The sequence below is a fragment of the Vigna angularis genome, chromosome 4 (genome assembly GCF_016808095.1).
Source record: "Vigna angularis cultivar LongXiaoDou No.4 chromosome 4, ASM1680809v1, whole genome shotgun sequence".
In the NCBI taxonomy this organism is placed as follows: domain Eukaryota; kingdom Viridiplantae; phylum Streptophyta; class Magnoliopsida; order Fabales; family Fabaceae; genus Vigna; species Vigna angularis.
The window spans coordinates 16,388,963-16,415,372 of NC_068973.1; the positions used below are offsets into that span (position 1 = coordinate 16,388,963).

General features: G+C 34.9%; 1 protein-coding gene and 1 pseudogene across 1 annotated transcript; one reads left to right on the plus strand and one right to left on the minus strand.

The window, feature by feature from the left end:
* Positions 1-5,191: 5,191 nt before the first annotated feature.
* On the minus strand, positions 5,192-7,602 carry LOC108330566 (uncharacterized). Its single transcript, XM_017565053.2, has one exon. The coding sequence runs from the start codon at positions 7,281-7,283 to the stop codon at positions 5,457-5,459; it is 1,827 nt and encodes a 608-aa protein (XP_017420542.2). The 5' UTR covers positions 7,284-7,602; the 3' UTR covers positions 5,192-5,456.
* Positions 7,603-8,089: 487 nt separating this feature from the next.
* LOC108330394 (auxin-binding protein ABP19b-like) lies at positions 8,090-9,584 on the plus strand (annotated as a pseudogene).
* Positions 9,585-26,410: the final 16,826 nt, after the last annotated feature.

The window sequence follows — 26,410 nt, forward strand, 5'->3', positions numbered from 1 at the left end:
CCATGTATATCATGTTATCCATATGATTAACTTGCTGCTCCCTTGATGAACTTGCAGTGTAATTAAATATCTGTCACTTAATTTTCCTTCACCCATGTCTTTCCAAATACCTAAAATGAGTTACTGTATCCAGCAAATTATGCTTCCTTGTGCAGAATGACAAACAATTTCTGTTTGAAATTCATTTATTCCTCTTGTTTGCATGAGTAAACTCACCAAGATCTAGTGATTTACTCAACTATTGTGACAGACTCTCGGTAACATGAACATTGTCCAATCACCCCTTGAGAGGCCCTTTCTCATCAGCAACTGAACCAGTGAGGAACGCTTCCAAAAGCTCTCCAAGTACAGGAATAAGAGGACAAAGAGGAACTTTGGGAGGAAAATCAAGGTAATTGTTTCCCAAATATGGGAGAAGGTGAGGTTGGAGTTGGAGAGGAAGGGGAAGGGGAAGGGGAGAAGGTTTCGGGAAAGGGGAAGGGGAGAAGGTTTCCAGTGCCACGTGCTAATTAAAAGCCACCTCAGCATGACACTTCGCTAGAAAGTTAACGTCGTTTACTAAAATTAACGGCAAAGACATTATTGATTTAATTTTACCAAAACAGGGACTCAATTGATCACTTCCAAAATTGAAGGACCCAATTAAAACTAACCTGCAAATATAGGGACTTCCGAACCTATTAAACCTAAATTAAATTAATAAGATGGTAAAATATGGTTTAGTATGTACTATAAAGTAAATGTAACTGAACTAAATAATTTACCCAAAAGGAAGATAATTAAATATGTTTTCATCTACGTTCTATTCTATTATCCAAAGAGTGTGTTTCAATTTTAAATTAAAGGTTTAATGTTTTGGTGGATCCTTATTTTCGTCCAATATCTCAAATAGGTCCCCTATTTATTTGGTGTCTCAATTGGATCTTTATTTTGTGAAAATTGTAATAATTAGACCCCTGTCCTTAAATTGGACCTAACAACGTTAATGAAAGGTTGATGTGACATGGTGATGTATGTTTTTAATCACTTTCATAGTATCCTATTTAGAGAATTTATTCTTTCCTTCTTTGAGATTCTTTTCCGTAAATGGACTCAACTTTGAGGGGCCATTTCTCTTTTGGTTGGTCTACTACAAGTTGCTCACTTAGGGTAGGACTTTCTTCTTCCTATTCCTTCTGGTTCAGCTCGTGACGTAGGGAGAAATTTCTCCTTTCTTCTTCTTTGGGGCTGGGTTTCGCGGGAAGGAGGCAAGCTCTAACGGCAATGACTTTGCGCTGGCACTACAGTGAGTGTTGTAGCAGCGAGATTGATATTCCGGCAACGTCGCGACAAGGGTTTTGATTTGGGTTTCTTGAATCTTCTCTTTAGATTTTTGATTCCGTGATTTGGGCTAGGGTTTTAATATGAGTTTCTCTGTGCTTGTAATTTGATCTTGCATTTGGGGGTAGGTTTTCGAATTGAGATTTGGGTTTTTGATTCGCATTTTCGGTTCTGTTTATCGCGATTCCGGATTCTCAATGGTGGTTGATGGTGATGGCGTCAATGGAGACGCGGGTGGGTGCGACCATATGTCACGATGACTGGGGATGGCAGCGTCACCTCTGAAGAAGAAAAGAAAAAAATGATCTTGTCTGAACCAACATTAGAAGAAGCCGAGCGAAAGGTAGAAGCACCATTGAGAACAATCTCCAAGTCACCATAAACATCTTTTTAACCAGCAAGGATGACAATTCAGCCTGTAGAGATCATGATGCATACTTTGCGATTGTATCAATGTTAGTTGTGAATGAACCTTAATTTTTCAAATTGAATCTCTAATTTGTGCAAATGATTCCCAATTTCCATGAACCCCTACAATTTCATAACGAACTTTTCCCAATCCCAATCCCTATTTCGAACAATTTAAATCCCTAATTCATTCCCAATATTTCATTCATTCTTTCCAATTTCTTTTTTTAAAAAGAAAATAAAATATCCACATCAGAATCACATACATCAATTAATACAGTCGACCTCAATTAAAATATAGTCCACTATGCCACGTCAACCATAAACTAACGCCATTGGGTCCAATTTAACGACAAGGGTCTAATTATTACAATTTTTACAAAATAAGGACTCAATTGAAACACCGAACAAGTAAGAAACCTATTTGAAATTCTGGACGAAAATAGGAACCTACCGAAACATTAAAACTAAATTAAATTATATACTATTTTGTCTTTAGATTTTATAGAATTTATGTAAAACATTCTTTTCCTTTCACATGTGTTTTTCATGTCACAAACAAATTCGTCAAACGGAATTCAACCTATAATATCATCTTCTAGTTTTACTGAAAAGAGATTTTACATGATTTTTATAGAATGTAAAAATAAAATAAATATATAATTTAATTCAGAAGCAAAACACATATTTTAAAAATAATTTAAAGACAAAAAGTATATTTAACTCTAAAAAAGAAATTTAATTTAATTTAATTTAGAGTAATTTGAAAAAAATTCCTTAATGTTTCTCTCTTACTATATATATATATATATATATATATATATATATATATATATACACGTACAAAATAACTAAATTTTTACCCGATTTAACAGGTTAACGAGCTTGACTGGACCATTGAATGATAAGAAACACAGTATTTAAAAGAGGGAAGAATTATTGGCAAAATAATAAAATTATGTTTTCTTAAACTGAAAAGGACAATTTTTTTCATATCTCTTAATTCATATCTGATCTAACCCCTTTATTCATATATCTTCCCTTTGAAGTTGAAGGCATAGTTTATTTATTCTTTTATATCATTATTGCAACTGTGTCTTACAGTTGGCATGCATGGAAACTGTAATTCTAGGGGAGTGTACATTTTCAGCTGGAAATACAACTTTATAGTTATATAGTATGAAGGACTGTGCACGGAACTTAAAGATTCCCCCACATACAGCTGTCAACATGTACTCGTATTTTACACGAATTTGGATATTTGTTATAAAAATGACAACGCAGCAAGGGAAAATGTAGATCATTGATTCATTTGGCAAGGGTTTTCACACAGATAAGCAGAGGCGATTAAGGTAGGTCCTAATTGTTAACAAAACAGACAACAAGACTGCAGTTTAGGGCAATCCATAGACTATAGGCACATGGTCAATAACAAGAGCACATGGGTTTCCCAGACAATTATGTCACCATCCACCAAAAAGGCATCCAGGAAATTCTCACAGTATCCATCCTTCACCATAATCTAATCAAATACTATTCGACCAATATTTACTCATAAATTCAGGTTAAGAAATGGCATGACGCAGACATCTACTAAAAGTAAATCATGCTAGAGAAGTCACCCAGAAAGTAACGCCTAAGATAAAGAGCCAATACAAAATTTGTTAGGTAAAAGTACAAAAGGGCACCCCATTTCAATGATGATCTTAGTCCTGAGATTTCCATGAACATGTAACACGTCGGCGTGAAAGCATTTATATACTTGCTGGGTAAATGAATAAATTAGGCAAGTTTCGACAGCTCATCTTCTTCATAAAAAATGCTGTTTGATGATTCACTATGGTGGTGTTGAGGAAAGCATTACTAATGTTCAAAAAGAAGTCAGAACCAATCCTACAATTGATAACAAGATAATATCTTCACCAGTTTTATGTAGTAAAAGTTAAAAGGTTAAAAACGTCATATATAGAATAAATAACATTTAGATGCAATTATCACTTCATCCGTCTTTTAACATGGATTGATTATGTTTTTTTTTCTCTAAATTATAACATATTTTAAAGTTTCATTCAATTATATCATGGTTTTAAAAATGTATGAATATAGTCTTTAATAAATAATGGTGTTAACATTTTTTCCGTGATATACCGTGTGTTACGTCATCGATTCATTTTTTAGTCATTTCTTTTGTTACTAGTATTGATATTTTTATTCTTTTTTTCATTTTTTCATTTTTTCATTTATTTTCCTTTCTCCTCATCTCCAACCATCTTCGTCGTGACCCACGGTGTTCCACCTCCTCTGGAGCGCGACATCAGCCATAAACGCCACTTACGCTATAGCTCTTCCCTTTCCTACCTACACTTATGATTAGGATTTTGGTTGGATTGATTTTTGAGTACTGGGCGTATTGATGGTTATTGTAAGAAAAGAATTGGATGATGAAAATGAATTGACAGAGGTTGAAGAGAGAGCTGTGTTTTATTGAGAATCAAAGTTGAAGAATGCACCTTTCTCCTTCCATTTTTCTGTTTTCGCATTTGATTTCTCTATTTCTACATTCGATTAACGAGTTGTGTTCCTGGGTGAAGAAAATTCAAGCAGAGTGGAAAAGATGATGATTTCAATGATGGAGTTTCCTTTATGTATGATGAATGAAAATTAATTTAATTAATTTTGTTGGGTTCTCAGTGATTTTCTGTTTCTATATGAAAATAATTTTTAGGGTTTTTGATAGTTGGGAGATTAAGTTAAAGGGAAGTATGATAATGGAGTTCTGCGTGTTGTTGTGGGTGAGGTTGATAATAGAGGACAGATGTTGAAGGTAGACATAGAAAAAGGTTATGTGTATTTGGAGAATAAAGATGTCCGCTACGGAAGAAGAAGATGAAGAAGTAGAAAATTAGTCTTATTTTTTAACTAATTAATCTACCATGTTCCAAACTAACAAGTGAATTGGCATCCATATTGTCATGTCTATAGAGGTACTAATGCATTTTGCTACGGAGATCTAATTCCATGATTTTGGAAAAAATAATAACCAAACATTAAAAAGAAGAAACTAATAAAAATAACTTAATAATTTAGGAACACAGATATAGTTAATCCTTTAATATGCAGTTTTCTCTCCTCATACGAACCTAGTTTGGTAATTAATTCACTCTAACTAGAAAATCCCTTCACAAACTCAATTTGTATTGACATCTGGCATACACCCACCACATTATACATTATGTAGTAACACGAAATAGAGTCGAAGTCGATTATTCAATTTATAATCTCACTTCTTTAACAGGAAGTAGAAAACTTGCCTCTTCTTCAATATAGAGCATCCAAATACTGTAACATTGATACTTAAAAATCACATTTCAATCTGAACATACTCAACCTCATTGATTACAAGTAAAAACACTATATGCAAAGTATTCAACTATGTACTATCCCTATGCTATATTCAGCCAAATTGAGCTAAGTAATAGGTCGTACTCAACCAGTGGTCGCAAAATCATGTACTTTATATCATTGTTCCTAAACATAAACACAATCTGTTCTGAGATAAATCATTAGAAAAACTTACTTCTACGTACAAAGACAAATTATTAATGAATAATTACAAGGTAAAAAGAAGACGAAAACCTTAACAAGTCAATCATGCATACAGATCAATGAATAATCAGAACTTCCATGTTACAGAAATCCACGACTATCTCCATGTTGATCATCATCATCTAGGGTCTAGAAAAAACACCCCAAATCTTACCACGCCCGAGACTCTCCAAGAGTTTCTTTGATCCCGGCACATCCATCTCGACAAGCTTCTGCATATATACACAAGCCCCTGCTGCTACCATCTGCTTTCTGCAACTCTTGGAATGCACTAACGAAGCGAGCAACGAAACAGGGTACTTCTTATCCAACCCTTGCAACGAAGGGTTCAACAAATGAACAGCACTAACAACCCCTCTTTCATCCTTGCGGAAAACCCTCCTATTCGCAGGGTGCATCAGCAGGACCGACAATGCCATTGCAGAAACCTCTTTCTCCTCTACACCTTTGCCATCCAACATCTTAATCAAAGTAAAAACGCACCCCAATTCGCCCATCTCCTTCCTTGCCCTGCCACTGTTCAACCCTATAGCGTGAACCGCCCTCGCGGCGGCAACCCTCATCGCCAGCACCTCACAGTTCAGCACCCCCACAAGCCTCCGAACAAACCCTTCACCTATCAGCACCTCCCCAATTGCAGCACTCTCAGCCAAATGCCGCAACATCGTCACTGCAACTTCAAGACTCGGAATTGGAGTACCCGAGTCCCAGTAATTCTTCAAACACTCAATCCCCCCTTCTTTAACCACCATAACCCTCAAATTCGACAAACCGTCCGAGTCAGCCTCGGAAATCAAATTCGACAAACACCCAATCGCGTTCTCACGCGCCGAAGCAGTCCCGGAGGAAGCCAAGGCGACTAAAACCACCACAGCATTCTCCTCCGCGAAATTGTCCCTAATTTCCGCGAACGCGGCGAGGTTGCGCAACACGGCGGCTGCGGAGGCCTGCGCGCCAGGGGTGCCAGCCTGGCAAATCTCCAGCAGAGACGAGATTCCGCCGCGCGAGCCAATCGCTCTGGCGTTGTCCTTGGTAAGACTCAGTGCTTGAAGCGCGATGCTTGATTTCTCAATCGCGAATCCGCTTCCAGAATCAAGTACTCGGAGAAGGTGGTTGAGAAGAAGTAAACCCTCTGCGAGGAGCACAGTCTTGGCACTTTCAACTGTGGATACTTTGGAGATGGCAGCGACTATTTTCTCCTTCATGTCGGAGGGTGAATCAAGTAGGCGCACGAGTACGGGAACGACGCCCTGGGCCACAGCAATGGTAACATTTTTGTCATCTTCATTAAGGAGGTCCAATAGAGAGTCCATCGCGGAAGTTTTGGACTCGGGCGACCCGATTTGCAACCGGGTGATTAGGTTTCGTGATGCGGAGCGGATAGCTTCTCTTTTGGAGGTGGAAACGGCGGCGCTTTCAATGAGAAGGCCGCTGCGGAAGAGGATGTCGCAGTCGGTGACGTGGCGGTCGAGGGTGGCCAGGAGGGAGTCGAGGTCGCTTTGGGTTTTGAGCTTGCCGTTAAGGAGGTCTTGGGGCTGGCAAGTGCGGGAGAGTAAAACGGCGTCGTTGAGTGTGTGGGAGATCGAGTGGAGGAGGTGGAGGGAGAGGGGGTTGGTGGTGGAGGCGTAGGGGAACTCGGCGGAGAAATCGGTGAGATGAGTTTGGAGATGGGTGAGTTTGACTCGGGCAAGTGACCATTTCCCTTTGAAGTTTGTGATGCTGGGTAGTTCGGAGTCCAGGAGTGTACTCAGTAGGTTGAGAGACTCAGCAATAGGATCTGTTTCCGCTGAATCTTTCATCTTCGCTGTTTTTCCCTTTGCTTCGCAGCGTTGAGGAAAAAGGGTTTTGTTGAAAGGCATGGGAAAGAGTTTGTGTAATGCGAAGGATTTGGAGCGTGAAATACACTCGCGTGTGGGACGTTTGGGGCTGGTTTGATTCCCGCCACTCATTGTTTGTTTATAGTTAGTCCTCACTCTGTGCCCGCGGTTTTATGTTGTACAGCTCGAACATTTACGGTCAACTTCCTCGTTATGTTAGTTTTGCTTCTTCTCCATCTTGTTCCTACTATTTCATCAGAATCCTTTTAGGATTTAGGTGCTGAATGAATGCGGAATAGAGAATGGATGAAGATTGGATAAATATTGGAACGAAGAAAGACACACCATTCAGAGGAGGTTCGAAGACAAGTAAGAAATATTCGTCACTTTTAATTGTAAAACTCAAAAATATAAGAATTAAAGTTTTAATGAAGAACTTTTTCACTTTGAGAGAAAACCTTAAATTTTCAATTATCCAAAATCTTTCATCCAAGAGTCTGCAAAGAATTCTTATATAGCATGAGCCTTCATAAGTCCAATTACGGTACATATGTATGAGCCCCTTTTAAAAATAGAATATAGAAAAACTCTAATTCTCTAAAAACAATACAAGACTCAATAATAGCCCAAAATCAACAACAAAAGTAAACAAACAAGGCTACTATGTGGTTCTTCTCAAGATCCTATTCATGTTTTCATAATTGTCTCCTACTTGAAAAAAAAGTTTAATAGTCTTTTTTTGTCTCCAGATTTGTTTATTTTTCTCAATTAGGTTCTTTCTTTTTTAAAGTGTGTCAAATTGGTTTTCACTTAGTAAATTTTGTGTCAACGTCGTCCCTTCCGTTAAATACGCACAAACGGTCGAGAGAGCAGTTGGACAGAGTTAAAGTGCAATCAAGACGGTAACGACTATTGATGACTGGTTAAGACAGGTATTAATGACCATTAAGAGGTAAATTAATTGGTTAGATTATTATAAACTCTATAAATAGAGATTTAATTTTGGGGTAATGTTTATGCTTTGATAATCACATTACTTTAGACCTCTAGAGAAAAATTCTAACTTGAGCGTCAGAGTGTATTCTACAGGTCACCCCCAACTGATCGGTTATCAGAGCAGAGACAGAAGCGAACGTTCGACGGAGACAGGAGCATCACACAGGAGGTATCCTCGTCCTAATTCAGCAAAAACATTTTGGCGCCCACCGTGGGATCGAGCGGCATCCCCATGGAACCACAAGGAACCAGACGCACACTTAGTCTCGACATTGTTACTTCGGATAAATACCAGGTTTTGCAACAAAAACAAAAAAAAATCAATAATAATTTCCAAAAGCTTTTGAAGTAATAAAAATAGTTTTTGGAGCGTAATCAAACTTCGTGGAAATGAAACAGTTCTCATTTTATATTTTACAAATCTTATTTTATGACATTATTTTTAAACTAATGAGTAACGAGTCACAATAATCAAAGTCTCAACAAGACTTCATAGTCAAAACCACAAATCAAATCTTTTTGGGTCAGAGGTTGAGTCACACAGCAAAACAGAAACGCGTTGGCATCAACTTGGAGTACATGTTATATTTTTCAGACAGAAAGACAGTGCCAGCGTGAGCATGATGCAACAAATGATGGATTGTTCTTGAGTGGCCATTCTTCGCTAGTAGATGAATTCAGTCTGACAGGTGAGAGCGATCATGTAGAAATTGAGCCTTCAAGAAGCCCCTTCTTAGTGCAAAGTTGGTCGATGGATATGCTCATATGTTAGTGACATCTATGGGAACCAACACAACATTAGGTGAAATGATGAGCTCAATATCGTGAGACACCAACGAAAAACACCAAATTCATTCGTCAAAGTTGAAAGAGTGAAAAAGATAACTCAGATTCTTTTCCTCTTCACTCTTCACTCTTCTCTCATCCACTTCCTATGATGTTGTCAATGATTTTTGTGTAGCAGACCTAAAGGGTCCAGATGGCCCTGCAGGCTATCAGTGCAAACCACCTAACACAGTGATGATGGATGACTTTGTGTTCTCTGGTTTGGTAGCGAGAAACACCACAAACACTTTCAATGTTGCATTAACCTTTGCATTTGTCACTGATTTTTCAGGTGTGAATGGTCTTGGTGTTTCCACCGCACGGTTAGCCATAGCAAAAGGTAGATTAATCCCAATGCACACACAACCTAAAGCTTCTAAACTTTTGATACTAGTGGAAGGTCAAATCATTCATGGTTTTATGACATCATTTTCTTTTTATAGGAAGTGACTAAAACCAGGAGATGTTATGGTTTTCCCACAAGGACTACTGCATTGTCAAATGAATTCTAGAAACGAAAAAGCGATTGTTTTTCTGACTTTCAGTAGCGCAAACCACAGAGCACAACTATTTGACCTTTTATTGTTTGGTAGCACATACTACCTTCCTTGATGTATGAATCTACTTCTTAAACAATTACTGTAAACGAAAGCAATCAAACTCAGAAAACGCTTTCTATCTCAAATTCGTCTTCACCCTATTTTTCGACAATCAAAGTGGACACGCTCAAGTGGAGGGTAAACGCCAACAAATTAATTGAGAATTTACATTGATTAATTCGAAAATCTAAGATAATATTTAATTGAACAATAATCTTTAGATAACCAATGATGAATCCTATTTTGAAAAAGTAGTGAAATCAACCTATTTTTTTACCATTATTTTTTTTATCTTTTAAATCTTTTTATAATTTATTTCTTTCTACCTTTTGTTATTTGGTTTTTTAATCTTTTATTTTCTATTATTACTTCTATTATTTTATCTGACTAACCCCTTTTGAATAGTTTTTAGAAGAACTAATTTGTTAGAAATCAATTATGTGTTCATTGGGAGACGATTTAGGGTTGAATTTACCCTTTTTATTTAGTTGGCTAATATCTTAGCAATACTGAAGTTGTTACAGTTTAGTAATCTTAATTTGATCGTGTCAACGACAACTTATCAAATTTGGTGTCGTTGTCGGGGAACACGGTTAGAATTTTTATCATTTTGGTTCTTATTTTATTTTGCTTTTGTTTATCACTAACATTTTATTTTTCTCTATTACTTATTTTACTTTATTTTCTTTAGTTATTTTAGTCTAGGAATTTCTTTTATCATAATTTTTGTTTGAGGAATTTTGTTGGAAAATTTGTGAAACTAGTTTGGGAACACTTTGGCTAAGGAAAGATAAGGTACTTAAGTTGTCCATTAAGACACACCTCTCTTTCCTGAAAGTCTACTCAACATGCTTTCAATTTATTTCTTTTCAAAAAAAACTCTTTCAAAAATGAAAAATAATATTTCATATAAATATCATCAACAATGTGATTTTCAAATGAATTATGATTACTATATCCAAAACAACCACATGATTCATATGTTTATTAGCAATAAATTGTCACATTTACTACTGCACCTGATATAAGTAAGTTGACTATACGTCAATGGAATGATGTGAGTTTCAAATTCTTTTTTAAGATATGGGTTGAGAATATTGAATTAATGAAAATGATTAAGGAATTGAATCAGAGGTTGGACAAAGTGGAAGTTAATTTTACTAAAAGATCAAAACAACAACCAATTATAGAATCACATCACGCTGATATGTCTACTAATGGACATACAAATTTTACTAAAGGTGTTGTTGAATTTGTTAATGTTGAAGCAACAGAGTCAACTACTTCAAGTGTAGACTTTTTCTCATAAGATGAGATTATAAGGATTACTGATTGTTAGAAATATGATGCCTTATATCTCAAGCCAAGAGGGGGGAGGGGTGAATTGGATTTTTCTTTCAAAAATTTTTCTTTAAAAAGCTTTCTAAAATCCTTAAGTTTTCTTGAAATCAATAACACAAGATATATGAATCAATAATAAAAGAGAAAAGAGAGAAAGATCAACACAGATTTATACTGGTTCGGCCAAGCCTACATCCAGTCTTCCTTCAACAACCTTAGGTGAAGGGATTCCACTATAATGATAGAGTATACAAGCAAGAATATAGAGATATCCCCTTTCAATGCACTCTCGTTTCCCACTCAATATCACTTATAGTACAAGATGTGAACACCTCACAATCTTACAAACCCAGAAAGCAATCCCAACTTTTTGTACACCTTAAGAGCAATCCCAACTCTTAATGCAGAACACTACGGTTCTCCTCCTGGCCAACAACAACAGGAACACAATCTTCTTGATTGCAATGTAGAAACTGATCTTCAAAGAATACACCAGCAGTGCAGATATGATCAACAATGTATCAGCTCAGCTTTCTTGCAATAATCTTTATGAATATCCCAAATGAGATCTTTGATTCTTCCAAATTCTTTCTTAGACACTCTTGCAATCAATACTCAACAAACAAGTTAGTTATGAAAGTGAATGTTTATAAAATTTGTATTGAAACAACGTGCAAGACATCTACTTATAGGATTTTCATATCTTCACGCACTTTAATCAATTTGCAAATAATGTAATTTGTTAAGCTTTTCCTTATGCTTTAATAGTTTTACATCTTTTTCAAATTTAACAGATTAAATAGCACATGCAATCGATTATGTAAATTATACAAGCCAACAACCAATTAATATGACCGTTGTAGGCAGTTAAGGTTTTTAACGAAAATTATTTTCACAAGATAAACAATTTAACTGATTAGGAAACTTGTGTAATCGGTTAAGTTCCACACTTAAGAAAATTATCAAATCATTTTTCATTTCCAACACATCAATGCACTCAACAAACACATGTTGGCATAACAACATGTTTTAATCTATTATATAAGTAATGTAATCGATTATTACATAACTATTTAGCCCTTATTAAGCATGTACTAAAATCTGAAGAAATTTAACAGATTATGTACACAGTTTAATAAATTATTTCTTCTAGAAATACAATGTGCAATATGTATCAACTTATGATTCATTAACAATCAATGAATACATATACCAAGCATTTTAAGCTTAAACACGGTAATAATGAAGCAATTGTTATGCCATTTGGTCTACAAGAAACCAAAAAACATTTCTTTTGTTCATCATCAAAAACACATATTTGAGATGAGTTTTGCTAGATATAGTTCCCCCTATCAACAATTTCCCCCTTTGTTGATGATGCACAAGAAATATATTTTCCAATTACTCCACCCATTTGGGCATTAGGAAAAAATGGCAGAACAAGTAACATGGAAATAAATTCCTAAAAGAGACATCAAAATGAAATCCTTACAGACCATTAAAGAGTGTGATGCTCCCCCTATCATTACGAGATGTAACACTTAACCAAAAACAGTAGTAGAAGATTGATTACAGGATGAGAATCAAAGCTTAGTTGAGAAATTGAAACCATATAACAGTATAACAATATCTCACAAATACATATCAGAGTATTTATACTGAATTCTATTGAATATATCGAGTGATATCATGTGCAATTCCTAATACTCATGACAAGGTATTCAATTTAGATAAAGCAGAGATTATTATAACAATGTAAATGAATGATATCAACAAATGAAGCAGCATAATATATGAAAAATGTTTAAGAATATCTGCAACATATGGCATGTATAATATGTTAAACATGTATATAAGAACAGTTAGAACGTGTTAAGCAACTTAAATTAACAGTTATAAACATGTAAAACCATCTTCTACCACTTAATCGATTACATTATTTATGTTACATATTAAGTTTAACTGCAGTGAGAAGTATTTGACATATTATGAATCCGTTTAATCTGCTAAATTTCACACAGTTGATCAATTTCATGATTTTGATCATTTAATCCTATGATGATCATATTACAACCTATAAACACAACTTTCTCAACATTGTTGAGTGTTAGTAACATGATAAAGAAGATAAGACCATGTAGAATGTATGATCCATGAATGAATATGAATAAGCAAATAACAAAATGACATGTTTCAGATTATTGTGCACAACTTTGATCAAGAATGCCCAATTTATTTCTGATAGTATAAAACCTTTCCTTTGACAGAGGTTTTGTAAAAATGTAAGCCCATTGATGCAAAGTATCATCAAATTCAATTTTAACTTCACCCTTTGAGAGATTCTCTCTAATGAAATGATGTCTTATTTCTATATGCTTTGTCTTTGAATGCATAATGGGATTTTTAGTTAAACTGATAGTATTGGTATTATCACATTTTAAAGGGATGTTATCTAAATGAATACCATAATCCTCCAGCTGACTCTTGATCTAAAGAGATTGAGCACAATTTCTTCCAACCACAATGTACTTGGCTTTAGTGGTGGATAGTGCCACACAAGCCTGCTTCTTTTGAATGCCAAGTAATCAGTGAGCATCCTAGTAAATGACAAGTGCCACTAATACTTTTTCTGTCCAGCTTACAATGAAATGTTCATCCTGAGAAGCAAAAGAGAAAGAGCTCAAGAAAAAGAGGATATTTGAGCTGAAGAAAAGAGAAGATAAGAGAGAAGGAAGGAGATATTCTCGCACTTCATTGTCATATTGCTTATTATTGTAAGAGAGAATAAAGAAACACCTGCGAGTGTTTAGACTTTGTTGTATTGTAATGAAATCTTCTCTACGAGAGATATAGTTTGAACAACTTGTAAGCAATCGTTAATTGCAATTCTAAAGAGAATTAAAATACTTACAATTGAACTTTGTTTGAGTTGAGGAATCTTGGCAAGGTTGTTAAGTATCAGGAGTGATTCAAATACTCAAAGGAAATCTCAGCTAAGGTTATTAAGTAGGAGGAGTGATGCGAATACTCAAAGGAAATTTCGGCAAGGTTGTTGAGTTCTAGGAGTGGTGCTAATTATAGTGGAACCCTTTGCGGAGGAGACTGGACGTAGTTCAGTTGGAGCGAACTAGTATAAAACCTCTTTTGCAATTATCTCTTCTCTTACATAAACGACCTCTTTTTAAAACATGCAATCACGCTTTATTTTTAAACATAAGAATCTTCCAAGCTAAATGATCTTTTCTTAAAGGAAGTTCTTAACAAAACGTTGTAGTATTTACATTTTGAATAACATGTTAAAAGTTGTCATTATAGAAATCTATTAAGTCGAGCTTCCAATCATTCAAAGGAAAAATTCAAAAGCTCGATAACATGCTATATCAGAAGGGTTGCAAAAAGTTTTCCACTAACACTATTCAACCCTCCCTTCTAGTGTTTTTCGGGTACTTCACCCACTGCCTCCAATCTGCACCAGAAAAATCAAGACCCAAAATAGATTTTGGACTAGCTTCCAACAACATTTCTAGTAAGCAAAACCCTTCAAAATTCATGTCCCTACACCATACTTCACTAGTCTAGCGTCTAACAAACCTTGCACCAATTGTCCAACATGATTCTAAGCATTCCCTCGATCAAAACCAGACAAGGAAACACTTACATACTACCTTGAACCACTAATCTGTGAGCCTTACTGCACCACACCAATCTGTGCACTAGATTTTAATTCATGCCACAACAGACTTACATTCCTCAACCAACATATTATTCATGCCAAAAAGCCACTAAAACTATGCCTAATAAACCAAAACAATCTATACACATCATTTAGGTAACAAGCATTATAAACAGATTTACAATACCACATATGATCAACCAAAAATTCTAAAAACATATCACACAATTAACTATCAAAATACTACTCTAGATTAACATTATTCAGTACAAGTAATCATAGCATCCAATCAATTTTAAAGGTCAAACTAAATTGTTTTCACCTAACTAAAAATTCAGATAACAAATCAATTTGAATTCAACTTAAAAAAAAATAAAAGAAAAGAAACTTGAACCATACACATAATTCACGTTAAATCAACGTGGTTTTTAATTTAGAAACAAGCATAGTTTTAGGTGAATATTACCAAGGATTCAACCAATCAAAAACCTCTATATGTGTTAAAATAGAATGGCTCAATTTCTCACACCAAGAGGGGGGAGGGGGTGAATTGGTGAAGTATAAAAAATAAAACTTTCAAAAACTTTTTCACCAAAAGAGATGCCTTTAACCTTTTCTTGAAACACAAGTTAAAAGATTTTCAATCCAGCGGAAATTTAATCGAATGCATATAAAGTATAATCGATTGAATGTAAAAGAGTAGGGATAAGAAAGATCAAACATTGAGTTTTTATACTGGTTCGACCAAGCCTACATCTAGTGTCCTTCCAACCACACGAAGCCAATGCACTATAATGATCAAGGTTTTTACAACAAGGTTTTTATAGAGACCTCACGTCAAAAATATAAAACACCTCTCTAACCCTCTAATCAAAATATAGGAAGTACATAAACAGACTAGCAGCAAGAATCCCCTCTCCTGTAGTCTAACCCCTTTGAGGCACTCTCAAAGTCAAGAATGCAGCATGTCCTTCTTCCTGTAATCACAACAGGGAACTCAACCCAATCTTCAGCACATTGTAGAACCTGATCTTGCAGTAGACACCCAAATGTGCAGATAGATCAGACTTTGAAACTCAGCAATCTTGCTCTTCAAAAAATTCCAAGTAGTTGATCACCACGGTGAAACTAGTTTCTTGGAGCTTTTCCTCTTTCTGTAAGAATCAAACTTTCTGCAAAAGAATATGAAAATCTTAGAATCACAAAAGTTCTTACAAAAATCAAATTCGCGTCAATTTATAGATAAACTTGTATCAGACGCAATATAATCGACTTTGCTACTAATGTAGTCGAATACACCAATTCAGTTATAACAGTTAGTAGCAGTCAAAGCAATTAATTGAATTCACAATTAATGCAGTCGAATAACATTTAATGATTGGTCAACACATTTAAAAATATAGTCGTTGTGACATTTATATCAAGCATTAACAGATTTCAAAACAGTAACAAACTTAATCGAATACATATCGCATGCAATCGATTATGCAACAATGTTAAGCATAGTTTTGAAAACTTTTCTCTTTGAAAAATGTCACCGCACACTTTGAAAAAGGTTTGTGCAAAGACACGAGTTTTAATCGATTCACCTCATAATGTTATCGACTTAAAATTGTTGTTGTGCCACACAATTAAAATTCAACATTTGTGTTTGTGGTTTTTCTCATAAAAAACACGTGTCATGTATTCATGTATAAAATCACATATATAACATAGTGAAATGCAATGAACAACACAGCAACAACACAATCATGTTCTCATATACGCATATAACATGTAAGCATAGAACATTTAACACATAATTCACATGTGTTATTAATTATGCATTGTCATCATCAAAAACTCAAATATTACTGAGATTCTAGGTTCAGCTAAACAAATGCTCCCCTATCAACAATCTCAGTAATATTTGAGTTTTTGAGATTCTAGGTTCAGCTAAACAAATGCTCCCCTATCAACAATCTCAACAATATGGAAGAAATAATTTATAATGTCTAAAGACATTCTTATAAATAACGTTTTCTATATCATGTTGTCTAAATGAATTAGAAAATCATAAATAACATATGAGAGAAAGTAGCTCTCCTTGAAGTCATCTAATAAAACAAGCTAGCGTCTCATGAAAACAAAAGTCTATCTCTTGTATAACATTAAGGTTAAAACAAGTTTTTATTCAATATACTATTATATTAAGCAAAGTTTTTTTAAAAGAAAACATCGTTTGATGAATGACCGTTAAATGTTATAGTCTTCGGACAAACATCTTATGTTGATATCATCTGATGTTTATACATTTTATATGTCTTACCAAACGATGTATTTATGAATGCAATGACAGATGATAAAATGTCTTGACAAGCAACATTGTCTAATGCTTACCAATGTTCAAGACATTGAATGCATGTACAATAAAGAACTTCGATGCTTGTATACTTTCTTTCTTGATATTCATTGAGATCAATAAAGCACAAAGGTATGATCAGAATCACTACACCTAAGAAAGAGACGTTGTGAGAGAAGAAGAAAATTTTGATGTTTCCCTTGAAGCCCTCTACTCAATTACATTGTACAAGCTTAGTTTCGCTTAAGGCTATGAGAAAAAACTTTAAACCCTACAAAGTAGATTAAAGTTTGACTTCATATGTAAAGGCTACCTTCTCTCCTTAAGTCAACTTCTCTGTCTAATAGTCATCTTTCAAGGAAAGTAATATATATATATATATATATATATATATATATATATATATATATATATATATATATATATATATATATATATATATATAAGAAAGCTTGAAGAGAAGATGATGATAACACAAGAAAGATAACATAAGAAGAATAACAACGTAAAAAGGATCATATATAAAGAATAAAGAACTCAAGTTTCCTATGCTCATAAATCGTCTGAAGCTGAATATCTCCAGAAAGAAAAATCTTAGCACAATACAAAACACTTCATATTGTTTATATGCTCTCCTTGGGAGTTATCATCTATACATTTGTTCTTAACACTGTTTGTGTTGTAAATTTTGAAGAGAATTAAAACCCTTGTTTAGACATGATATCTAGGTTAGAAACGAGAAGTAGTAAGAATATTTGTTGTAAACTAGGAGTGGTTAAACTCGGACTAGTCGTGTTGACTAGGGAACCAAGAATGGTGAGAATACTTGATGTAAACTTGGAAAGGTGAAACTTGTGTAATCTTGGAAAAGATTAATGGAACCCCTTAAGAGTTTTCAATAGAGAAATGGACGTAGCTTAGGTTCAGTGAACCAATATAAAATTTGTACTTTATTGTTTTTCTTTCTTATAAAGCCTTTTAAAACATCATCGTCTCAACGTATTCTTGTTTGCTAATTTTTTGAAAACCCATAAGACGTTATTTGCGAAAAAGGTTAACATGTTAACTTAAGTCAACTATGCTCAATAAATTAATCAAAATCAAGTCAACAAAAGTTAATACAGAAAAAATCACATAAGGAAATGAAAAATAAAGACAAAGAAGTAGGGTTAGAGGCTTCCCTTCTAATCATACTTCTAGTCACTTTCCTTGGAAGGTCATTTATTGTTTCATGGTGTCATGGAATCATGGAAAGCTTATTTTATTACAATTTATATGCCTTCATCTTATTGGTAGTTTCTACTATGATAAATTTATTCAAAATACATATATGTTCTTCCTCTGTTGATGTTGCTTATTTTAATCCCTACAATTATACTTGTTTCTAATCATATAATTAACTTTGTTTTATCATCAAGAACTAGGAATGTATCACAAAGATACATATAGGAATTAGAAAAATATGATACAACAACTAACTCCAATTGTATTAATAACAAGTTCGAGCAGAAACAATTAAGATTTAGAGCATAGAAATAGAAAAAGAAAATAATCATAACAATGAAAAATTCAACACATCTTAATTTTCTCAAATTCTAGACAAATATGAACCAAGACCCAAAAAGGGAATGGAACCCTATTACCAAAAAGGAAAATTTCGAAGCAAAAAAGGTTATACATCCACGATCCTCTTAGAAACGAAAATACAAGTTACTAAAACCAAAAAAAAAAAGATACAAACACAAATACTAAGAAAAATAAGAAATGCATCAACAACCTAAAAAAACATAGATGCCCTGTGGGAATGTGAACGTGCAAAAGTTTCATAGGTTCAATTTGGAAAGTTTGTACCATTTTCTTACACCAAAGTCTTCGAAGACGTAATCACCACACTACCAACAACTAAAGACAACTTCATCAACGCTGGAAGAACCAAAAGAAAGGGAGGAAGACATACCAACGAAAACCTAGCACATTGAAATTCCAACAAGACGCTTGAGGAAAGAAAGGGAAAGAAGGAGGGTAGACAAAAAAAACCTAGCACACTGCAATTCAAACATGTGAGAGTTTTCTTCCAAATGAAAGCGTGTGAAAAAAATTATCAAACCCAAAATGATGGCCACATAAGATGACAAAAAACAATTTCCAAATTCAAAATTAAAGCCACATAAGATATGTAAGGGTGTAAGAAAGTGGTAAAAGAAAGGGATTTCAAAATATCACTAATTATTATTTTATACAAATTATTTTATAATTGTCTTATATCTCATTATTTATTTGGTTAGAGAAGGGTTGAATAAATAATTACTTTCAATCATATGGTGATAAGTTGTCGTTGAAGCTATCAAATTAATACTACTTTTCAAGGCAACTTCAGTATTGCCAAGTAGTATTCAAGAAAGTAGATAGGGTTAAAGTAACCCTGAGTCGTCTCCCAATGAATACGGAATTACCTTTCAATATTTCAATCTTATGAATGCAATGCAATGCTCAAGAATAAAAGTAATGTTTGGAGAATGTTTAAAGAACAAATAAGAAACTTAAGAACAGTTATGATGAAATAGGCTAATTCCACTACTTTTCCAAGATAGATTCATCATCGGTTATTCATAGATAATTGTTCAATTGATTATTATTTAAGTTTCAAATTAATTAAAGTACATTCTTAATTAATTTGAGGGCGATCATGCATTTAACCAAAGTAAATTCTTAATCAAATGAAAACCTTTCTAGATTATTCCCAATGAATTCAACCAAAGTACATTCTCAATCAAATCCTATTGTGTTTAATCATGTCTATTCTTAAATCTCCTAACCAAATTAAAAGTTAATCAATCAAAGTAAATTCTCAATTGATTATAGTTGAAATTATTACTATTAATCAAAGTACATTCTCAATTGATAGTAAAAACCATTTAATCATATGAAAGTTCCTAAATTAAATCAAAGTAGATTCTCAATTAAACCTAGAAACCTTAGAACTCATATAATCAATATGCATGTAGATTCAAACACATTATGATGCAAAAATCTTTGCTTTTAATTTGATAGAGAGATGAAAAACATAGAGAGAACAACTTAAATCAATAATCAAAATAAACAATTTCATTAACTCAACCTAACCTCAAAATCCATAATGGAATTACAGCAGAATAGCCCTAGATGCTTAGCTCTCCATAAATGGAGTTGAATACAAGATGAAAGAAAAGTGAGAGAAGTGGTGAATGAATGAATGAGGTGAAGTCCCCTTTTCTGCCTCCCTTGGGTCTCTTTCTATAGGGCTTGATTGGGCTTGAACTCTGAATATTCAGTTGACAGAATCTTTTATCTTATATCTTCCAAATAACTAAAAGATTTAGATAATTATAACATTATTTGGAAGATATTTTCTGTTGATATTCCCAAATTAAATTAATTCAACAATTAAATTTTATCTTTTAGCTTTTCTGACTTTCCAAAATTGCAGAAATGCCCTAAAATTTCCTCTATCTGCACTTTAGCCCCTTCAAAATTCTCCAAAATTGCACCAGAAGCCCCTGTTGACCAGCTTTGACCAGAGAGGTCGCGCCCATTGAAGGCCGGCCACGTGGAATTCTCCTTTTCTCCCAAATTAGGGTTCAGATTAGGAAAAGGGCTTGCCCCTGCGCCGCGCTGCTGTTGGAGAAGAAGCTCTTCTCCTTTTTGGTGCGCGATGGTGATGAGGATGAAATCGTCGCTGTTTGATGGCGCTGTAGTGGCAGCCTGAAAGAGAAAGGCCATGGCGGCACGATGATGTTGATGAACTCACGAGGATGGGGGTGCGTCGCGATCAGGCAAGGTGGTTGCGGCGCGATTCTGGATTTGTGTTTCTTTGCAGGTTGAATCGCGATTGTTGGGTTTATTGCAGGTCTGGTTTTGATGCAGGTTCTGATGTGGTGATGGAGGCGGTGCGAAGAAGATGGAACTCGCGAGAAGTTCACGACTTGCGGTTGAGAGGCGCGATTGGGTTCCGAGAAAGATGGTGGAGAACGAGAATTTCGCGAGAGATTTGGTTTTACTGTGTGGTTTTTCTGAGTGCAGGTGGTGGCCGTTTTGGAGTTCGGTGACGGCGGCGCGACTTTGGGATTTGCGGTGGTGTTGTAGTGAAGATGATGGATGGTTCGAGATTGGCGAACCTGCGAGGAAGATGACAGTGGCCGTGGAAGAAGGTCGCGAGAAGCGTGGTGTCGCGGTGGTCATGGAGAACTCGCGTCTGGTCTTAATGGTGATGAGCGTGAATCGTGGTGGCGCGATGATGATGGCGGCGACGCTGTGATAGCCGGTGCTAAGTGTGGCAACCTCGCGGCGGCTGGCGGCACGCCAATGACGGCGGCTAGGGTTAGGTTAGATTAGGGTTTCTGTTTCTGAAGGTTGAAGAAGATAGTGATGTGGAAGAAGCTGACTAGTCTATTTGGTGTGCAATAGGATCAGTGACATGGCATTATCTGGGTGGTTGGATCTATTATTGGTGGACTGCCACGCGGCAGAATCTGGCAGAGTCTGATTTAGGAGGGGTAGGAATAGGAAAATTTAGGGGTTGCAGGAGAAAAGGCTTAGTGTATGGGCTTGGTTGTTGGCCTGTTTCAGAAATAAGAGTGTATGTAGACATTTTAGGAGGTGCAAGGGTAAAGACTGTCTGTTTTGCCCATCTGTACATTATTTATCAAATAAAATATGATTTTGGGCCTTAATTTGCAATTTGGACCAATAAAGCTTTAATTCCAGCTGCACAAATAAACATTAGAACATTCAAGAATAATTTATGCGCTAAAACTCACTTTTTACGTCTCTTTAATTCCCAAACCCAATAATTCCAATTGTTAGAGATCCACTTTAAATCAACCATTTAAGCGCAAATATTCCATCAAATATTTGAATTTTAAAGCATAAATGTGGGCATAAATATGCACTCATCATATGGAAATAGTTTTTTTAATGAAAATGTTTATTTAACAACCAAATGGTGCCAACATTTTTACAACGCTACATGGCGAATGTCAATTGCAGCATTTTAAATGAAACTTTTACAATGTCTAATGTAATGTTGAGGTTATTTTAGGAAGGCAGAGAGAGAATGACCCAATTCCTTTTCATGGTTTCCCTTTTCTTCTTCCGTTCGTGGTTTCCTTTCTCCTCTTCCCTTCTCCTTTTCTTCTCTCTCGCAAACGACCGCCCTCTCCAATGCTCTTCCTCTCTCGTGTGAATCTCTCTCACACTCTTTCCACCTAAGCGCATCCACCATTTCTCTTCCTTTGTCACCCGAACCACTGCCATCTCCACCACTGCTCTTCCTCTCTCACGCAAATATCTCTCATACTCTCTCTACCGAAGCGCACAGTGTCTCTTTGTGTCACTCTTCCTCTGTCGCAAGATTTTCCCCTTTGTTGTGCTCTCAAGCTTTTGGTTGCATTCTGCCTCTTTCCCATTCTCCATCAACGATTAAAGGTTTCTCCTTTCTCCAAGCTTGGAGCTTTTTGTAATTTCAAGGTTGGTAGGATCATTTTTTGAAGGTTTTTGGTTTTTTCTAGAGATATTGTTGTTGTTGATGTGGATTAAAATGTTAAACCCTATAGATATCATTAAGTGAATATTGTATTTTCATTTTTTTTTGTATTTTTGTAACTTTGCTTAATGTGTATTATATATTTAATAAATGTTGTATATTTATTAACTATTGGTAGATGATATGTTATTGTAGGCGAATTTGATCTCATTGGTGAAAGTTGTGCTTTGAGTCTTTACAACAGTATTGTTAGTATTGTGATTCATCAATGGAAGGATGAAATACAAATGTAAGTATAAATTTATTTATTGATAGTTATTGATAATGTTTTATTTGGGAATGATATTATTGATAATGTTTTATTGATTTTATGTAGTGACGCTTGCGAACATGGATGAATTCATCCTATATTGTGGATATGAATGCCTTACTAGGAGATTGTCATCGTAGGCGAATCTCTACCACTCCATCCAAGTGGTGTTTGGACATGGTTAGATCGTTAACATATCTTTAAAATTGCTAGAGGAGATGGTATGCTAGTGGGTTGGGCACCATCAATCTTTTAGAGTTAGTCAACGGATGGTGCCATTCAATGTTGTGGACGTATTCATGAGTTTAGGTTTAAGAGTGGGGGATTTAGACGTGCCTTATGATGAATCAGTAGTTGGTCTTGTAGGTGAAATGTTTAATCCCAAAACAACAACTTTGAAAGACTTCATAAATATGTTTAATGTGATTGTATAGAATGATGATATTGAGGTAGATGTTGTTTGTCGTTTGTATATATTAGTATGTTTTGTTGTATTCTATTTTCCTAGGAAGTCTTTGTTTGTTTCTAACATTCCTTGTACAATGTTGGATGACTTAGATAGTTTGTATCATTGCAATTGGGATATTGCTATACAAAAATATATAGTATCTAGTTTAAATAGATGTACTAAGAAAATACTCTCAGGATTGATTGTTGAGTCCGTGAGTATCAGTGGCAATGTCGTTGTGTTGCAGGTAATATGAGTTATAATTGATTACGTTACTGGAATTGACTAAATTCATTATTTTTTAACTATTGTTAGTGCTATTGTAGCTTTGGGCGTTTGAACGTCTTTCTTTGCGTGCTCGTTCTTCTGATGTTTCATTCCCCTACGTGGTACAATGGTCTTCCTTTAAGTTAATGTCGAAAAAAATTGAAGTGTTGTTTAACACAAAAGATGTAAGTGTGTGAACCTGTTTTCGTGTTTTTGTTTATTGATCTTATTTGAGCAAATATTTGTGTTTGATTGTTGTAGATATATTTCGATTAGTACCTAAGTCAGCGAGATCGTCGAAACCTATTGCGTAGTATTGTCAATATCCATATTGCGTAGTTATGTTGGTTATCCTTCAACGACTATGGATGTCGATAAGTTGTACCGCACAGTCATTCGAAGAGAATTCAACGAAGGTAATGGATCGATTGTTGTTTTTTGGCTTAATAGCTTATTTTGTCCCCAGTTTCGCTCAAGTATGTCAAATTAGTCCATCCTTTAAAAAAACTATCAATTGCATCCCCACTTGATAAAATTTTCCTCAATGACATCCCTTCTGTTAAATACGTACAAATGACGTTAAATTTTTTTCTCTCTCTTTTGCTTTTTTCTGTGCAACACAGATATTTGTCAGTACTTTCTCCTGGTGGTGAAGTCGAAGAAGCCACAGTTCGATCTGGAGCAGGTGGGGGTGTAATACATGGGCATCACATCCACTCCCCCATGCACGACTTCTCTTTCCCTCACCATTCGCCCCCTCTTCTCCGCCACCAACCCCAACAAGGTTGGCATCCGATACAGCCAGTCCAACTTCATCATCATGTACCGTGGGACCCCCCTTGGGAAAGCCACCATCCCTAGGTTCTTCCGTTAACCCCACAATCACCACCAGGTCATCACCACGATTGTCGTCGATCGCGTCAATCTCCTCAAGGTCGATGCCGTTGACTTGATCCGTGACGCCTCCCTCAACGACCGCGTGGACCTCCGTGTCTTGGGCGATGTCTCCACTAAGATCGACATCATGAAATCCAATTCCCCTAGCGTTCAGGTAACACACCCGGTTCCTTCTTCAATTTTCCTCTTTCCCAATTTAGGTTAACTCACATTTTCACTCTTAAACCCTCATTTTCTTTGCAATTTTCTTTTTCTTTTTCTTTTCAAGTAAAATTGAGGGTTATTATGCTTCTTTCTTATCTCTACCATGGCAGAGATTGAGAGAGTCAGTGAAAATGTCATGCCGGATGTGGCCACAACCGCCAATTCCATTACCCTTTATCCCACTCTACTTTTTCTTTACCTCTTCTTTCTTTGTTCATTAACTAATGAAATTATGATTCTATTAACATTTCATTCTTAGATTGGTTTTAAATATTTAAAGAGACCTCTTTTGTATTGTACATATTAAAAGAAAATATTTGTTACATTTTTTGTTTCTAAATTGAAAATAACAAGACTTATTTCTTAAAATTATTTATTGATAATCCGTGAAACCGAGTTCGGGGTATCACAATTTTTCTATCTTGCCCTTAATTATAGGTTTATGTCGAGTGTCTTTTTTTCACACTCTTCTATGCATATGTCTAAATAACATGGCTAGACATTCCAATAACTCGATTTGTACAATTTTTCTGTTTTGTGGGCATAACAATGGTGAAATCCTTAATTTTGAGAAATATGATAATGTACTAACAAAATAATGACAAAAAGCTGCGTTGCATAGAAAAACAAAAGAGAGAAAAAAAAATTTAACGACGTTTATACGTATTTAACGGAAGGTTCTTGATTGAAGCAAATTTTACCAAATGGAGACACAATTGACACTTTTTTTAAAGGATGGACTAATTTGACATACTTGAGCGAAAGTGGGGACAAAATAAGCTATTAAGCCTTGTTTTTTATTGAACAAACATGTTGGTATTTGATTGAATATTATTGTTTTTTCAGGGTTGTATATGAAATATTTGGTCAAATCTTCAACACAACTGAATGTTACTCTTTGTCTCCAATGAAATATGTAGACAACTTGGTAATTATGGACTCACACGACTTCAATTAATAATTATGGTGTTGAATGTACAAATTTGAGTGTCTTAATTGTAAATTTTGTAATTGTTTTGTAGGCGATACTTTTTGACGTTTATACGTATTTAACGGAAGGTTCTTGATTGAGGCAAATTTTACCAAATGGAGACACAATTGACACTTTTTTTAAAGGATGAACTAATTTGACATACTTGAGCGAAAGTGGGGACAAAATAAGCTATTAAGCCTTGTTTTTTATTGAACAAACATGTTGGTATTTGATTGAATATTATTGTTTTTTCAGGGTTGTATATGAAATATTTGGTCAAATCTTCAACACAACTGAATGTTACTCTTTGTTTCCAATGAAATATGTAGACAACTTGGTAATTATGGACTCACACGACTTCAATTAATAATGATGGTGTTGAATGTACAAATTTGAGTGTCTTAATTGTAAATTTTGTAATTGTTTTATAGGCGATACTTTTTGCTACAACAATTTTCATGTATTTTGAAAAAAGGTCGTCTAGAGTGGTAAAGAGGATTGTATTCAGTCCTTTATATGGAGTAAATATTTTTTTTATGATAACATAGGATTGATGTTAGAATTTATGTATAAGGCATTGTTTTTTTATGATTTTTAAATTGATTGCAGAACCATATCCTCCACGATTATAGAAGTCGTTTAGTCAATCAACATTATGGAAACTTCATGATTACACTGCATATTTTCGTCCTGATCTGATTGGACTAGACAAGATAATGACAACTGACTTTGTGAGTAAGTTGTAATGTGTGATGTTAATGATGTTGGATTATTGTTTATTAATGTTTTGACATATGTATTTGTCTATAGGTGTTTCTCTGATTTGTAAATGTGGCGATTGGTGATGCTATGTAGTGAAGGTTC

What these genes read in the sequence shown, in the direction of transcription:
- LOC108330566 (XM_017565053.2), bottom strand. Translation starts at nt 7,283, where the DNA reads ATGAGTGGCGGGAATCAAACCAGCCCCAAACGTCCCACACGCGAGTGT.